Consider the following 17,513-nt stretch of genomic DNA (forward strand, 5'->3'; position numbering starts at 1 on the left):
TCTCAAAATGTACACTGGTTGTTTTTATTTTGAAAAATTTTGGTTATTTTTGGAACAGAGGGTATAGAAGTCTTCAAGCGGAAATTTCAACTAGAATGATAAATGAGTGAATGATTAATGATGGATGACAAATAAATGAATGTATCATTTAGTATCATTTGACAAATACCTTTTCGTGAATGTTGGAGAATAGAAGTTAATGAAAAGGTCGAGAATATTCGAGAACAATAAATGACTGGAATTTTCGATAATATGCTGGAACATTTGAATTTGTATATAAGACGGAGAATTCGCTGGACGGGGATAGTCAAGTCTGAGAATACTCACCGTAAACAATTGAAATGAAACAATTCCATAAAATTCTGATAAAGTTAAAATTAGGACATAAAAGAAAAATGATTTTTATTTTCAGAACATCACAATAACTAGTGTGCGTTCATCTTTAATAAAGAAGCATTATTATTCTGTAACTACACTTCAAATATTTTAAAGAGGGTTTAACTGTAGAAATGTATACGTCAAATTTATAACCTCAAATAAATAATTCCAGTTGCACGTTGCATCTTGCAAGTAGAAATAGTTTCTAGTATTTATTTATTAAAAATTATTTAAAATGCCGACCATTGGAGTTAAAAGAGATTTATTATTCAAAGCACTTGGAAAAAAATATAGTAAGTTAATGTTTTCATTAAAAAATGCATTATTTTGGAATAATCAAAATAAAGCCGGTTTTTTAAAAGAAATCCCGTATGTTTATAGGTGATGAAGAATTTCAAAATCTTTGCTTTGAATTTGGATTAGAATTGGATGAAATTGTAAGTAAAAACAAGCGTAAAAAATATTTGAATCGTTAGTAATGTCCCATTTTTTTCCCAGACTACTGAAAAACAAATGATTACCAAGGAACAAGGTGAAGGTGCTGAATTATCTAAAGATGCTTCGGAAGATATTATATACAGGATTGATATACCAGCAAATCGTTATGATTTACTGTGCTTAGAAGGTCTTGTTACCGGTTTATTGGTATTCTTGCAAAAGTAAGTTTCAAACACGGATCTAGTAATTATAGTAGGGATGTAGTATAAAGTCCTATTTTAGACGAAGGGGGTGTATCACTCAGGGGGGAAGCAATGTGCTTACTTTTGATTGGCTGCGGCTCTCATTTGCGGGAAGTTCAAGATTCAAATTCAATTAGATTTTAATATTTCTATATCCATGGTTTTAGATTGCCTCAAGCAATATGCCTGCTTTTGATTGGCTGCGGCTGTTCGCACTCTCAATTGCGGGAAAATTTAAATGGGTAGCGAATTCTGCGTGTGTTGTAGATTGGTCCGAGCAAAAAATATTTCTATTTAAAGTAAAATCTTTTACCCTAAAAAAAAATGTATTAATTACAAATACAAATATAATATTTTTAACTAATTACCCTTGGATGAAGGAATATACCTTTAATATTGCTATGACCGACTAATTACCTAAAGGATATATCGTAAATAATTCGTTAAATAATAAAAATAAAACTTCACGTATTTAAATTAAGATTAGGTTCACGGGTTCATAATTCAATACATAAATAAGTAATAATTTCTCCAAATAAATTTTTACATTAATTTCATATTTTAAAAATTCTATAATACGTTGAAATTTAGTATTGAAAATTAATCGACGTATTTTCGAGACATTCTTAAGCCTTCTTTTGAATTTCATTAGTTAACTTATAATAGTTGTAACACTAGGATGAAGATTGAATATCGTTGAAAAAATTGTTTTAGAATAAGCATAAATACTTCACATATTTATTTTTCTATACAAATTTTACTTTTCTTTTGAATATAAGATTATTTATGTATGTTATCCACACTCGTCAACCATATGTGAAACATGTTTCCATGCTTACAAACGAATCAAAAACACTTAATGAAGGCGTTATATATATATTATTTCAATAGAAAGTAGGCACAATGATACCCTGCCTCTTCCCCCTGAGTGAGACTCATCTCACTCGTTTATACTTCACCCCTTTTAAAATATTCCTATATCCATGATTTCGAGCCACCTTCGTTAAAATGTAATTTTCTTAATAAATGTTTATCCTCCAGAATTCCACCACCAACATATAAGTTAATAACACCGAAAACACTACAACAAATACACGTAACCAAATCAACAGAACGTATTCGTCCAGTAATTGTTGGTGCTGTATTACGTAATTTATATTTTACTAAAGATTCATATAATAGTTTTATTGATCTACAAGATAAATTACATCAGAATATATGTAGAAAACGTTCATTAGTATCGATTGGTACACATGATTTGGATACGATACAAGGTCCATTCACATATGATGCATTACCGCCCAAAGATATTAAATTTAAGCCATTGAATCAAACGAAAGAGTATACGGGTGAAGAGATTATGGAATTATATTCGGTGAGTATTTTTTTTTTTAGTTTTTATACCCTACTAGCTACACCCCGCGGTGTTACTCACGATTAAAAGAGATTTTGAGAGTTTTATCGTTACTGTGTAAATTAATCAAACCTTCTTGAGAAAATGTACTAAAAATCTATTTCATAAACTTTTACAAAATCCTTTAAAAACAAGGTTTCTGTATATTATCTCATAGGAACCGTAAATTTTTCCGGGATAAAAATTCACCTATGCCATTTCCTGACTCCTAAGTTACCACTACCTATTCAAAAATCATGTTGATGCTTACCGGGATAAAAAGTAGGCTATGTGCTATTCCATCCATCTTATTCCTTTCTTAGATGAATAGTTCTGAAGATACCATAGAAAATTAAGATCAATTGTTAATAAACACGTTTTTGTTTAATTTTTCGAAATAATAATAATTTTGACCTAGAAAATAAAAAAATTGGCTTCATTAGATGATTGGAAGCTTAGTTTCAGAGATATTATCCAAAATCCAATCTAAAGGACAATTTTTTACTCGATTTAATGAAATTTAAAAAGAAAATGTTTGATAGTCAAATGAACTCTTCGTGAATTTTGCGTCCTAATTACTCTAAAATTACCTAGAATCTTATTACAAAAATCTAAGAGCAACGATCAGACATTTAACGTACAGTTTTCGAGTTATCGTCTGAAATTATTTGAAAATAATACCATAAGTTTATTTGGCCAAAACTCCTTTCCAAAATCGAGGAAAAGTATAATAAATATATTGAAAAAATCGATAATTATCAAGAAATTTTAAAAACATTCTTATGGACACCCGGAGTGAGAAGGAAATATATAATTACAAATGTTTGTTTTCATAAGAAAATCTAATAATTTTTGTCTTGTAATTTCAGACACATGCCCAATTAAAACAATATTTACCAATAATTAAAGATAGTCCAGTGTATCCAATAGTTTACGATAGTAAGAAGACAGTTCTATCCTTACCACCAATTATAAATGGCGATCATTCGAAAATTACATTAAATACAAAAAATGTACTTATTGAATGTACGGCTACAGATTTAACAAAGGTAAGCAATGAAGTGAAATTTTATTAATCATTGAATAAAAGGCACCGATCAATTCGTAAATTTGTCAATAAATATGTGGGATGCCCTATTTTAATCTAAACAGCTAAATTTATTTCACACAAAACGTTTTCGGAAAAAAAATCTTTATAAAATAACAAACCATTTTTGTAAGAATCATTTTTTCCAAAATTTACTTTATACTCTTTACAAAAAAATGTGTTGAATTTTCAACGATCTTAAAAGTAAACTCAATTTCCAAACACTTTGTTGAAGAAAAATTTAACTAGGAAGGTCAAAAAGTTTCTGTGTGCAAAGTTTTCGGTAATAAAAAATGAATAAAATTTTTTTTTTTTTTTAAATATTTTAGGCAAAAATTGTAGTGGATACACTTGTTGCAATGTTCAGTCAATATTGTAAGGATAAATATAGTGTGGAAGTTGTTGAAATTGTTTCACCTTTAACAAGTAAACCAATGCGGTGCCCTGAATTAAAATATCGTACTGAAAAAATACAAGCTCCTAATATTAACAGTTATATCGGAATCAGGTATTTTTTTTATTATTCATTACTATAAAGTAGACTGACCCCGCATTATCAGAAATTTTGATAGGCCCTTAAACCATGATGTTGATAAATGGTAAGTAACCTGGTGATCTAAATTGGAACTACTGAAAAAGCGGTTCACTTACTGTTTAATTAGTACGAATTTTATCGCCATTTGGCGGGGTTTATCTTATTTGAACTTGAATAATTTGATTGGCCTTTAAAAAATGGCAAGTGCTGCCACCTGTTAGCCTAAATTTGAACTATTGATGTCGGACCCACTTCTTGTTATAATTAGTATGAATTATTATCGCCAGTTGGCGAGGTTGCAACTCCCAGTTATCAATACATATTACGAATTATCAGAAATTCTTTTAAGAAGTATCGGCAGGCTAAAAAATCTTACACGGTGCGCACCATCTTTTTGTAGTTTACGTCTATCGCACATTTTATTAGATGTTCTAACCGTGCATCAAACGCCATACGATCGACTTTCCGGGCTAGATTAGATCTATTATTAAAAAAATTCCGTCCTCAAATATCGGTTGTTCAACTTAACAAACATTTTTAAATGAATGACGTGTATAAATATTTATTGATATTGTTTTTTTGAAAATGCAAAAAAAATTATAAACAGAATACGATCGCAAGGCTGGGTTATCATAATTTTTAATAAACATGCATGCAATCAATAAAAACAATCTTTTTTCTAAATAAACTTAAAATTGTGAAGTAGGCTTTTTAGCAAAAACTAAGCAATTTTAAAAATTTTAATTCCAAAGTAAAAAATTGTTGATAATTTATGAAAACTGTTATGATCGGTAGATAGTTTTAAGGTTTCTGGTTTCTTCATTCATCTGATAATCAGATGAGACATTATGTATATATGTTTATATGAAATATATCAAGGTATAATAGGTTTAGTCCCAAGATTGTAACGCTTAAAATATTGATGCTACGAACAAAGTTTTGGTATAGGTGTTCATAAAATCCATTTCCGTTTGTCCGTTTGAATGTCTGACCGTCCGTCTGTCCCTAACCTAAACTGAAATGAATGCCTTTTCTTTTATATTTCTACTAGAGTGATACCCACCCGCTTCGCTGGGTTTAAAAGTAAAGATTGATAAACATTGCTCCCGCTTATCCCTTTTCTATAACACTCGAAATAATAGTGGGGATTGTTTTACAGAGGTAAAATATATTATTTTTTTAAATGTATAATATTAATTATTCATCGAGTATATCAGAGAAGATGGCCTTGAAATATTTTATATTGACTATTTTTACAGAAATCTGTAATTTATGGTAATTTTAAATGTCAAATTAAATTAATTTTTTTTTTTTAATATATCTTTATAAATTATATCTCATGTGTTATTCTGATATATCAACTATATTGCTGTACAGTTTCATTAAAAACCATTCGCTAGTTTAAGCGTGAAAGCGTAACAAACAAACAAACAAACAACGAAACAAACAAACATGCTTACTTTCGCATTTATAATATATAGAGATTACGTTAATAATATCACAGTGTGCCAACTAAATAACTAAATTAATATAAATTTTATTAAATTTCTAAATAGTTATGTGAGTGTGGTTTTTTTGTCTCTAGTTTCACCTTTTTGAATGACCTCTTATAGTTGAAGTTAAATAATAATTCATTGTCGAGTTTGAAGTCCTCTTCATCATTTCTCCAAGAATTGATGAATCCAAGATTTCGGACCGAAATATTCTAAACCAGACGCCCTGCATATTCTACAGGTGCAAATAACATGTATGGGTCTTTAATCGTCCTCTGTAAAGGCCCTACAGGTAGGATCATCAGAGATCCTTATGTTATGAAGGTGGTAGTTCAATCGACAGTGTTTTGTCAAAAGTGTTAATGAATTTCAGGAGGGCACAGTCGAATGGCCTAGCTGTGATATTCTGATTGCCATAATAACATTTCGAGTCTTATGGTTAAATTAGAGAAATTAGTATCTTTAAGTTCACTTCTTTGCCCTTAAAATGAGTCTTTGTAGAGTCACAAAGGATCAAGAATAGCATAGTTATATGCCTATAAATATTGTGTATTTTTAACGAAACAAAAAATGTACCGTTTTTATTATTGTGAAGTGTATTTATTTGTTCCGATTTTTTTAAAACTAGTAAATTTGTCTTTAAGAAACCTTTAGAAATAAATAAATAAATTATTATTAAATCATGTGATAAATCAATAAAATAACGTCATTTAAAATAGTGTTGTTTTTGAAAACAATTCTAAAAGAAATGATAAAAAAATTATTATTGATATATTTTTGGATTTATCGAACTTTGACATAATTTAAAATCAATGTACTCTGATTATGATTGAATATTCTAGTAACGATTCATAAAAACACGGAACTTAATTATAGGAAATACAATCAATTTTATATAAAAAACGATAACAGTGTCGCTAAAGTTCAAGTTTAAATTTTTTTTCAATAAATTTTTAATTCTTAGACAATTCTCGGTATCCACGCTTGATAAATAAATTCCTTTATTCTTGAACACTCAATGGAAACGTCTTAGTCTGGAATGAACTATATTAAAATCGAAAATTACTTTTGTCAAAATATATTGTTTAAAAAATTTCTTGAAGAATTTTTATCGCTAAAAGTTATTTTTCGAGTTTTAAGCATATGTCAACTTAAAAAGCACCCTGTATAAAGTACCCAAAAATTTGGTTTAATAATAAAAATATGTAACGTTCTCAATGAATATTCATTTTTTTTAAGCTTGCCGCTCAATTAAAAAATTTCCAAGCTAAACAAAAAGTTGTTAGACACAACTTTTTCTAGCCATACTGAAATATTTGTCGAATTCTAAGCCAGCTTCTATACCAATGAGAGACGTTTAAACATCGACACTTCATATAAATACGAGGTGTTGATCTTGTTAAAAAAAATTTTTTATTTTTAGTGAATCACCAGAAAATATTGCAAAATTATTAACTAAAATGTGTTTGGAGACAACTGTTAATAAACAACATCTAGAAATAAAAATTCCACCAACCAGACACGATGTAATTCATCCGTGTGATATCTACGAAGATGTTGCCATTGCTTATGGTTACAATAATATAATAAAACGTTTTCCTGATTGTAATACCGTGGGTCAACAGCAACCTGTTAATAAATTAACGGATTTATTACGTATTTCGATTGCACAAGCTGGATTTACGGAAGGTTTAACTTTCTCTCTGGTAAGTTAATTTCTAGTCTTCTTCTAAACAATATTTTTGATCACCTTACTTTCCGTTTTCCACTTGACCCTCCTTAGCCCCCTTAGATTTGATCTTAAGATAAAACTTCTTTTTAGTGTTCACGAGATGATATCGCCTCAAAACTTGGATATAAAATTGAAGATTTACCAGCCGTACACATATCAAATCCAAAAACTTTAGAATTTCAAGTTGCACGAACATCCTTATTACCTGGATTATTAAAAACTTTGTCAGCAAATAAAAAACTACCATTACCGTTGAAATTATTCGAAATATCTGATGTTGTTTTAAAAGATACCAATTCAGAGGTTTCAGCCCGTAATGAACGACGATTATGTGCTGTGAATTGTAATAAAACAGCTGGTTTTGAAGTTGTTCATGGATTATTGGATCATGTTATGTTATTATTAAGTGTTCCATGGAATCCTAAAAAAACAACAGAGGGATATTATTTACAATCAATTGAAGGTAAATATTTGTAAATCATTAATTTTTACGAATTAAAATTCTTATGGGCAACAACTCTAACATAATGGATCGATTTTTCGTAAACTGCGTTTGAAATGTTTAAGAAAATAAATTAAATTAAATCTCTCATTTATAAGGATTAAACTTAGGTTTTGTTTTCTCCCTTTCTTGTCTTACGCAAAGTTTTGTAAATACAGAACAGATTTTCTCGCCATTGATTGAAAGTCTGATAATTTGTATCAGCTATGTCTATTCAGCTCTATGGTATTATCTCGATGTAGATATTACTTACGTAAATTATTTACACAGCCGTATGACGTAATAACATGGCGCTGTCATCCCGATTGCTTTTTATCTATATCATATAGAGTAAAATACCTAAATTTTTTTGTTTATTTTCTAAAATTCATTACAGATCCAGCATTCTTTCCACAACGTTGCGCCGAAGTGGTATGTAATGGTACTAAAATTGGTAAAATTGGTGTATTACATCCAAATGTTTTACAAAAGTTTGAAATCACCAATCCATGTTCGTATGTAGAAATTAATTTAGAACCATTTGTTTAAAATTTGTCTCACTTTTGTTTTTTTTTTTTTTAAATTAAAAAAATATATTAAATAGTTTTAAAAATTATAAATTATTAAAAAATATTTGGATGTGTTTATTTTTTACTACATACAGAAGTACATTTTGTAACAATTTCGAAATTCTAAATGATTGTAGTTTTGAAACTTCTCATTTTTCTAAATTTCATTTCAATTTTTAACTCGCATATTATCGAAATCTAATCAAAAAACTAAATTTCCCCACTAAAAGGACTCTGAATTTGATCAAGTAGGAAAAAAGCTCGCCAGCAACATATCATTAAAATGCTTGTTTATTGAAATAAAGTTTTTGTCTTTTCATGTTATTGAAAACATGAAATATCTTCATAAAATAGAGGGAGATGCTTGAAGAGTTGACACAACCAAAGGGTACTTTCTTAACATAAACTCAATTCACATACAAATCTTTAACTGCCCTGACTATTTAAATAGAAATAGTGTAAATGTACGAAAAACACTAAAAACTGCTAAAACCTTATTTTTTGTATAAAGAAGAAAGGCTAGAATCTTGGCTATCCCAAAAGTTATTCTCTTAATACTAACTTAGCTCATACATAATTATCAACCCCCTAACTCAACTTGAAAGAGCTATAGATGTGTTCAAAGCCTCAATGATTGCGAAAAAAAAGATATTTCGACATAAAAAAGGAGGAAGGGGTGGTGTGATATGTTGACACTGCCTGAACATACATACCAATTTTCAACACTCTACTAGCACAACAGATGTGTGAAGTCATGAAAACATCGATAAAAGCGGTTTACTACTGAGAATCTACCCCAAATTGCTGAAATGAGGCCCGGATAACATTCATCCGCAATACCAAATTTCTACATACTGAATTTCAATCTATTTGAGCTAAAGAAAGCCGCTAGGGATGCCAACAGTAGCAGATGTTAGAAAACATATACTAGCGCGACAACATCTAAGGGCTGTCGAAATTTATAAAGTTTAGATTATTTGTACGTGAAGGGTTGATTTACGAAGGCTAAAAAGGGGGTAAAGGCAAAATTTTATCAAAAGCGGTGCCTAATATTATTAAAACGGCTCTGTATTTTGTTTAAAAAAGCGCCTTGCGATCACCATCAAATTCGCCGCTGTTCATACCCACTACAGTCTTATTATACCATGTATATATGAAATATACATAGTATATTAAGTTTCGTCCCAAGTTTGTAACGCTTAAAAATATTGATGCTACGAACAAAATTTTGGTATAGGTGTTCATAGAATCACCTAATTAATCCATTTCCGGTTGTCCGTCCGTCTGTGGACACGATAACTCAAAAACGAAAAAAGATATCGATCTGAAATATTTACAGCGTACTCAGGATGTAAAAAGTCAGGTCAAGTTCGTAAATGAGCATCATAGGTCAATTGGGTCCATCTTGTAAACCGTTAGAGATAGAACAAAAGTTTAAATGTAAAAAATGTTGCTTATAAAAAAATAAAAAACTTTTGTTTGAAACATTTTTTTGTAAACATCACTGTTTACCCACGAGGGCGTTAATTAGGTGCAAATTTTATAGTATGTATTAATATAGGAATATCAAAGTGAATATCTTTTGTTATTTACGTGACGTCAAAAAAACAAACGATTGCGCATCAACACTTGCGCATTATATGAGAATATCAGTTAAATATGTCAGATATGTATGTATGTGAAATGTGACAGAGTTATCAACACTGCCTATAGATGGTATTTCAACAATTAACTCAGTCAATTGTTTGTTTTCACTTGTTATTAACTAGTTTGAATATTTAAAGATCTATTCATCAGTTCTTCTTTATTCTGACGAAAGGAAGGCAAATTTCTAAATGTGAAAATTGGTCATAATCTCCTTAACTTTGAAGGTTAGAGTCTAGAAAGCTTTGCAGAAAATAAAAATAAATTTTTTCTTTCTCATTTGTTTTTTATTTAAAATAAAATAAATAGTATAAAACAATTATAAATTAATTATTTAAAAATAATGTATAAATTATAAACTAAAATCTTACAAAACTAAATAAACAGGAAAATATCTTATTTTCATTACCTATATGAGCTATTCATTTTCATTAAAGAAAATTTACAAGAGACGGAGGAAATAGCAACACAAAAAGGCAATGAAAACATTTATTAAGCTACGAGGGCCTGACATCGACATTGACACGTACTACCCATTGCACTATCAAGTCGTACGAAATTATTTTCATCGACAATACGATATACATCATTACGATAATTTAAGAAGTCCTCCATTAACCTTCGCATACTCTCTTTATGGAGTTTGATCATTACCGGTGGAATTGGTTTTAAATTCGCCATTGATGCAAGATCTGCATAGTATTTCTCTTGTGCTGGGCCCATTAAATGAGCTTGTCGTTTAGTATAGCCACGTGCCCAACGTGCGGCCATTTCTTCATCGGTATCTTTTTGCATGTCTTCTTTGTTTGGTAATTGAAGAGTACCATTCAGGGTGGCAATGAAGAAACGTGCTTGTAAATCAAACATGTGGAAGGTACATACGTAGAATGGAATACCCACGAAACCCATTGTTGGATAATTTATGTTGACGATGTGTTTGTAAAGTGGTTTGATGTAGTTATCATCTACGGTGATACCACATTCTTCGCTTAGGAATGGGAAACTGTAATTGTAACCTAAAACAAAAAAATTTTTGATAAGTATTTAGCTTTGGAATGGATTTCAATGTTGTGGGGAATCAAATTTATCTTCAATAGTATGTAATTCCTGGTCTCATGAGCTCTCGAGGAATACGAACTCTTGTTGAAGCAAATACATGAGATATCTTTATGGAGTTTTGTCATCTCAAAAAGACCAAAAACATTCAGTGGAAATTTTCTTTGAGAATAATAAATTTTGCTATCGAAGAGATTAGTGGTGGAAAAGAAATTTAACTTACCGGTGCAATAGAAGATGATATCAACATGATGTACACTTTTATCAGAGAATTCCACTTCATTTTCATGGACTAGAGCCACATCAGGAACTTGAACAATTTTTTCTGGGAATACCGTTGTCATACTATCCTGGATATGATGACTTAGATAAACTTTATCAGCCTTTTGTGAAATTTGTATTGCTAAATCTAAACCCGATGGACCAGCACCAATTACAAGTACAGTTTTATTCTCGAACACATTTGGATCTCGATAGTTATGACTATGTTCCTGAAGTCCTTTGAAGTTTTTGATACCTTTCAGATTTGGAATATTTGGTGTATTGTAATGTCCATTGCATACCATCACAGCATCGAATGTGTAACTGGCTTCGATTTTTGTGCGCACATCCATTGAGACAATTTCCCATTTATCTTCGAGGGTGCGAACCGTTTTTACATGTTGGAAATACTATAAAAAAAAAACAACATTGAATTTTAGTGAAAAAAAGTAACTTCAAGTTAATTGTTTAAGCATCCTATTTATACTGACTTGATTATCAAGTACTTTAAATAAAAGTTACTTGTTTTTAAAAGGGCTCATTTGTTGGGCTTTCAATTTTTCTTTCTCAGTTTAAGAAGAACGAACAATGAAGTCACATCAATTCACGTTTCGAAAAAAGAAGGCAAAAGAATTAGATTAGTGAACGCGATTGAGTGTTACAAAATTAGGAAAGATAGATTCCGATTAACATTTTTAATCGCTACAAACTGGAGACTAAAATCGTTATATTTTTTGAGAAAAAAAAACTTACTTTGATATGTTCTTTGACGCCGAAATGCTGTGCGTATAAATCGAGGAAATTAAGAATTTTCTTTTGTGGGACATAAGAACATTGATCTTCAGGTACTGGAAAATCTGGGAAACCCATCATTTCTTTTGGTAAATTTGTTCTGAAAGCAAGAAAAAATATAAATTAATAAAATATTAAAATTTCCAAAAAAAAAAAAAATTTGATTGTGTAATGTATTGCTAAGAAAATTAGATCGATTTTGATATTAAGATAAAAAATTCTAATCTGAAAAATCTCCCAGAATATGAATACTAATTTGCATAAGTTTAATAATTATCTCCAAAGCTGTCAACCCTAAGATCTAAGTTGGTTAAAGCGTAACCAATTCCGTACGCGGTATGCCTAGGGTAACAGGTGTGATTCCTGTCGTTACAACAAAACAATTTAATTAATGGTGGTGATGTACTCTAGCCTCTCAAAATAATTGAGGAGCTGATAAATGCAATTATCAGCGAAAAAGATGGTAGAACACATATATGGTGTCACAATGGGCCCATGCCCTAAGTGTGTCTCCCGGCAGCTAATATTACCATTATTTCCGAATTACCGGAAAGAGAGTTTTCAATACCAATTAATCTTATTCGTTTTATGTCATAGATATCGTAGCTGAATTAGTGAGATTATTTTTCAAATAAATGATTTAATATTACATAAGATTGGGACATCAAAAAAATATTTGTCAAAGATCAAATAAATCATCGGATTGTTCAAAGTACTTTCAAAATTTATCTCAATTAAATTTTTTATTGAAATATTACATAAAATGCGTTTTTTTTTTAAATTCAAATCTAATAGTTCTGTTTTACACTACACAAAGAAATGATCAGCTTAGTTTTAATTTGTTAGCACAATTTTTTGTAGTAGTGTAAAACAACTATAAAAAAATGACATTAATTTTTTTTTCGTCATTATAATATCTTTATTCTTATTAAATTATGAATAATATATTTATTACAGATGTGTTGTTTATCAAAAACATATCCAGTTTAGTACTGGATTTTATTTACTAAACTGATAACCTTTGTTTTCAGATTTTGTTTTTTATTTTAAGTTACAGGTCAATTTTAATATTTAATTTTATTTTATTACAATGTTGTAAATATATTTTCCATTAATAATGTCGATTTAAAAAAAATAATTGGAGTAAATGAAACATGTGCTCTAAATAATCGACCCGTGTATGCTCCCAAAAAGTTGGTACAATCAGAATATAGTTTCATTCATACAAAATTTAATTAAAAATCGACCAAAATATTTTTTAAATTTTGTTAAAATTCGTAAACCAACACTGGTAGGCAGTTATTTTTATTTCAAAGTACTTAAAGATTTTATGAGATGAGAAGAGAAATAGTTTCATGTCCCTAAAATTTTTAAATTTTCATTTCTTTGTTCATATCGGCAATTTATTATCCTGTTAGCAATGCAAATTGCCTATCTAATTACTATATATTATACTGTCATACAGGTAATTTTACGACTTGCACAAACAAACACGACTTTGCAACTTCATATTCCATGTTATATCATTCATTGATATAATCGATTCTGAGTAAGCGTAGCAGCAAATTCAGATCTTTCCTGAATTTGGCCTACATATAAATTTAAATTTTTAAGCATCTCTGCTTAAGTATTGTTGTACTTATGACATTTTATCTCGATTTAGGGCAAAAATTACTGATTTTAACAATATACCCCCCCCCCCTGTGGCCGAATGCTTGGTAGGTCTTTGATTTCTCTCATAGTTTGCTCACCCAACTTGCTTCGATTGTATTAAATGTTGATTTCATCAAATAGGGCAATAAAGGTTGTAAGTTAACTTGTTAACTTACAACTGTAAACAAATTGTTTAGGTAAATAATCATATTAACATATATTTTTGAAATTCGAAATGAAAGAGAATTGTTATAATATTCATTTCAATTTGTGTTTTTTCATCGAATAAAATTTAACATCAAATTTTTAAAAAAATTTTGTAGGCAACTTAAATAATGGTTATGTTATTAAGATTGCCTATATTATTTTTGTGTGTGCATTTTTTCTGTATTTAATTTTTTAGGATTTTGTTATTCTAATATTTGTAAGGGTTTTATAAGTTTAATGCAAAAGTTAAAAAAGGTTAGATATTTTAATTATTAAGACAGAATTTGTTTTTTATCTTATTAAAATGATGGAATTGTATTATTTCGAGATATCCGTCTACTTATTTGTCTGCCCAGGGCCGGATTTAAATTTCTGCCGCCCTGGGGCACTGAAGAAAATGCCGCTCTATGACTGAAATTTTATTTTAATAGTTTTGATATCTTATTTAAAAAAAATTAGGATAACTAATTAATTGCAGAAAATTTATTATGTATTACATATTATTTATTACTGTTCTTTTAAATTTAAATTAATTAGTGTTATTGGATAATTCTCCAATTTTAGGAAAATTTCTGGAATTTATCAATTCCAGAAAATAAAAATATCAAATTTTATTTTTGCAAACCTTTATGGAAATAAATTAATTAAACTATTTTAATAGTTTTCACTTAAATTTCCTATATTATAATATACAAAATTTTGATTTGAAACATAATGCATAAATTATATTTCTTGAAAAATAAAATGTTTATTTAAAAGAAGTTAATTATATATTGTATTGAAAATATTTTCTCACTTTCCAAATTTTGCCACCCTAGAAAATTTGCCGCCCTGGGCACTAGCCCCGACTGCCCCTAGTGTAAATCCACCACTGTGTCTGCCTTATAACTTTTAAAATATAGCTCTTTCACTATATTTTGATAATATGTCTAGACCTTCAAGAAAGTCTTTTGAAGTGATAAAAGTAAAAACAAATTTTTTATCAGAAATTGTTTCGTAAATTAGAGCACTAACTATTATTATTATTATTATTATACCTATTATATTAATTACAGATTTTCAAAGTAGTATAATAATTAACTCTTTTAGTAATACCATTTCTTGTTTTAAATGTATGAAGTTGAGTAATAAGATATCACTATTAACATATGTGAGAACATATATTCGGACATAAATAACAAGTTTGTATTATAAAAACATAGTGAAGCTATTATGATTCTATGAAGGTTTTAAATTGCATCAGATTAGATGTGTTATCAACACGGAAGAAGGTGAACACCTTCAAAACATTCAACGATGCCAATCGATGCAAAATATGATGTCTTGGTAGATATTTAAAAAATTTTACTATATTGCATCATTCTGTTCAGTCTAGATCTCACTGAACTTTAGCTCACATGTTTGATTTCTTGTCAATATAATAATTTTGTTTAAACAATTGGAGGAACTTTACAATACTTTTAATACTTTTTCTTATCATATTACATATAATTTTATTCAATATCCGATGTACAATGTCCAAGACAATACATTTGTAGACTACCGGATAAAATTTTGAAGGACTATTAAATAAATTATTGTAAACATTGATAAATTATAGTAAAATCTAATATGTATACTTCATTTAAAGTAGTGCGGCTGTCACGTGATTAGTCAACTAGGCAATTTGTACGACATACATGTAATGAAATGCTCGGAAAATATCATAAAAGCAACCAATACCATAGTTTTTTTATGTTTTCTTTTTGGAATGAAAATTAGGATTTTCAAAAAAATCGCAGTGCTTGAAATGTAGTTGTAACTTTAACCATTCTTATCTGTAAAACCGGCTTTCTTTATAGACTTTTTTCCACCAATAAATATTTAAGAGGATTCTTGAAAAAATTATAAAGATTCACGCCAATCAAAGAATGTTTTACGCCAATCAAAAATTTGTAGCCTTCAGCATGTTTATTAAAATTAAGTATTAAGATTGTAATTTTGATTTTTCAACAGGTTGCCATTATAATAATTTTTAACGCTAATTCAATCATTTTTTACAAAAAAACTTGAAGCATTTTTCGTACACTTTAAATTCTTAACGCATTTTAAAACTTTAAATAACTGACCTACTTTAATGTTTTTAATATGATCAGTAATAAATATATGACTTCAACTTAACACACGAATTAAATCGAATTTTCTAAGAGAACTTACAAGTAAAACAGTTAATTGTTAACTAGATTTGAATATTAGCGCTTGATAATTTTATTTAATGTTAGAAAATCGAACGATTTTCAAAGGCTTACACGAATTTTAGAAATGTTTTTTCTATTGTAAAAGTCTACAAATTTTATCTTTGAATTGGGTATATCTTTTTATTAAGACGTTACTAAAAAAATGAGTGTATAGAAATGTTTAAGACCTTTCAAATTTTGAGAGTGGATTCAAGTGTTAGAGCTTGGATGAAAATTAAGAGTAAAATTTTTCGATATATACTATAGTTTTGAAATACCTACTAATGCCATACATTTCATCACTTTAAATGTATTTTATGGAAAAACAAGTGTCGCTTGTTATAATTTTCTTTACAGGAAAATATTTGTCATGCTTTTTAACTAATGAGTATCGGTTTTCCAAATTAAAACAGAATGTCCTTAAGTTTACGAAAACAAGTTTCAAATAAAATTTATGGATATTAGAAAATTAATGGAAATCAATGTTTTATGGTCTTTGAATATCTTTTGCAGTTTAAGCGACAAGGACTGATTTTAGATGGATTTAAATTACTTTCCGGTCAATTTTCTATGACATATATTTTTAATCGTTACAGTCGATGAAATAAATACATAAATTCTTACCTTAATCCTTTATACATGCTAGTATGTACCGGCATTCCATATTCATCGGTTCCCACATTATCCGTATACACCCAAGTACCACCTAATTCGGCGGCTTGTTCGAATAGTGTAACTTTTAAATTGCTGGCCAAAGCGTGACGAGCAGAGCATAAACCAGAGGCTCCAGCACCAATTATTGCCACATGCATTTTGTTTTGGTTGATTTATAAATTATTTTTAACAATAAAAAGAAAATTAACTAGTTTTACTGTACAGTAAAAACTGTTTAATATAAACAAATAAATTATTTTTTTAAAATGTGGGTTTTCACTTTAAAAATATCACACTAGAGTTTAGAGTTAAAAGATAATTGTTGCGTATTGCGTGTTTGTTGTATTCAAAGTTGTAAACTGATTGATTTTGTATTGGCGCTAAAACTTTTTATATGAATTTATCAAGACTGACCGCCGGCACTGTGTTCAAGAAATGTGGAAGGGGGAGAGGCAAAACATTATGCGTCTGATATAAAAAATATTATAAAATTTTTTTTTTTATTGTCAAATTTATAATTAGTTTGTTTATAAATTTAATTTATTTCAAATTATTGTAAATAGATTTGTTTAAGAAAAAATATATAATAAATTTTATCACTTAATTATCGCAAAATTATTAAGTAATTTTGAATCATAAATGAATGAATTATGAAGAAAATTATTGAAAAAATTAGATGAAA

The 17,513-nt window shown here is 28.8% G+C and overlaps 2 protein-coding genes across 2 annotated transcripts; one reads left to right on the forward strand and one right to left on the reverse strand.

Annotated features, from left to right (window-relative positions):
• The first annotated feature begins 538 nt into the window (after positions 1 to 538).
• On the forward strand, positions 539 to 8,334 carry LOC123300473 (phenylalanine--tRNA ligase beta subunit). Its single transcript, XM_044883061.1, has 9 exons — positions 539 to 671; positions 760 to 815; positions 877 to 1,037; positions 2,100 to 2,433; positions 3,321 to 3,500; positions 3,868 to 4,046; positions 6,990 to 7,272; positions 7,389 to 7,761; positions 8,177 to 8,334. Exons 1-9 carry the CDS (start codon positions 614 to 616, stop codon positions 8,326 to 8,328), a joined length of 1,776 nt encoding a protein of 591 aa, XP_044738996.1. The 5' UTR covers positions 539 to 613; the 3' UTR covers positions 8,329 to 8,334.
• Positions 8,335 to 10,395: 2,061 nt separating this feature from the next.
• LOC123301385 (senecionine N-oxygenase-like) lies at positions 10,396 to 17,181 on the reverse strand. The gene is made up of 4 exons (XM_044884124.1): positions 16,802 to 17,181; positions 12,063 to 12,201; positions 11,272 to 11,719; positions 10,396 to 11,008 (listed from the first exon to the last, which is right to left on the reverse strand). Exons 1-4 carry the CDS (start codon positions 16,987 to 16,989, stop codon positions 10,485 to 10,487), a joined length of 1,299 nt encoding a protein of 432 aa, XP_044740059.1. The 5' UTR covers positions 16,990 to 17,181; the 3' UTR covers positions 10,396 to 10,484.
• Positions 17,182 to 17,513: the final 332 nt, after the last annotated feature.

This window comes from Chrysoperla carnea, chromosome 1, assembly GCF_905475395.1.
Source record: "Chrysoperla carnea chromosome 1, inChrCarn1.1, whole genome shotgun sequence".
Classification (NCBI taxonomy): domain Eukaryota; kingdom Metazoa; phylum Arthropoda; class Insecta; order Neuroptera; family Chrysopidae; genus Chrysoperla; species Chrysoperla carnea.

Coding starts and splice junctions, on each gene's coding strand:
- LOC123300473 (XM_044883061.1), top strand. CDS start 614: ATGCCGACCATTGGAGTTAAAAGAGATTTATTATTCAAAGCACTTGGA. Junction 2,434..3,320: donor AGATTATGGAATTATATTCG/GTGAGTATTTTT, acceptor TTGTAATTTCAG/ACACATGCCCAATTAAAACA. Junction 7,762..8,176: donor TTATTTACAATCAATTGAAG/GTAAATATTTGT, acceptor AATTCATTACAG/ATCCAGCATTCTTTCCACAA.
- LOC123301385 (XM_044884124.1), bottom strand. CDS start 16,989: ATGCATGTGGCAATAATTGGTGCTGGAGCCTCTGGTTTATGCTCTGCT. Junction 12,202..16,801: donor AGCATGTATAAAGGATTAAG/GTAAGAATTTAT, acceptor TCTTGCTTTCAG/AACAAATTTACCAAAAGAAA. Junction 11,720..12,062: donor GCGTCAAAGAACATATCAAA/GTAAGTTTTTTT, acceptor TTTTTTTTATAG/TATTTCCAACATGTAAAAAC.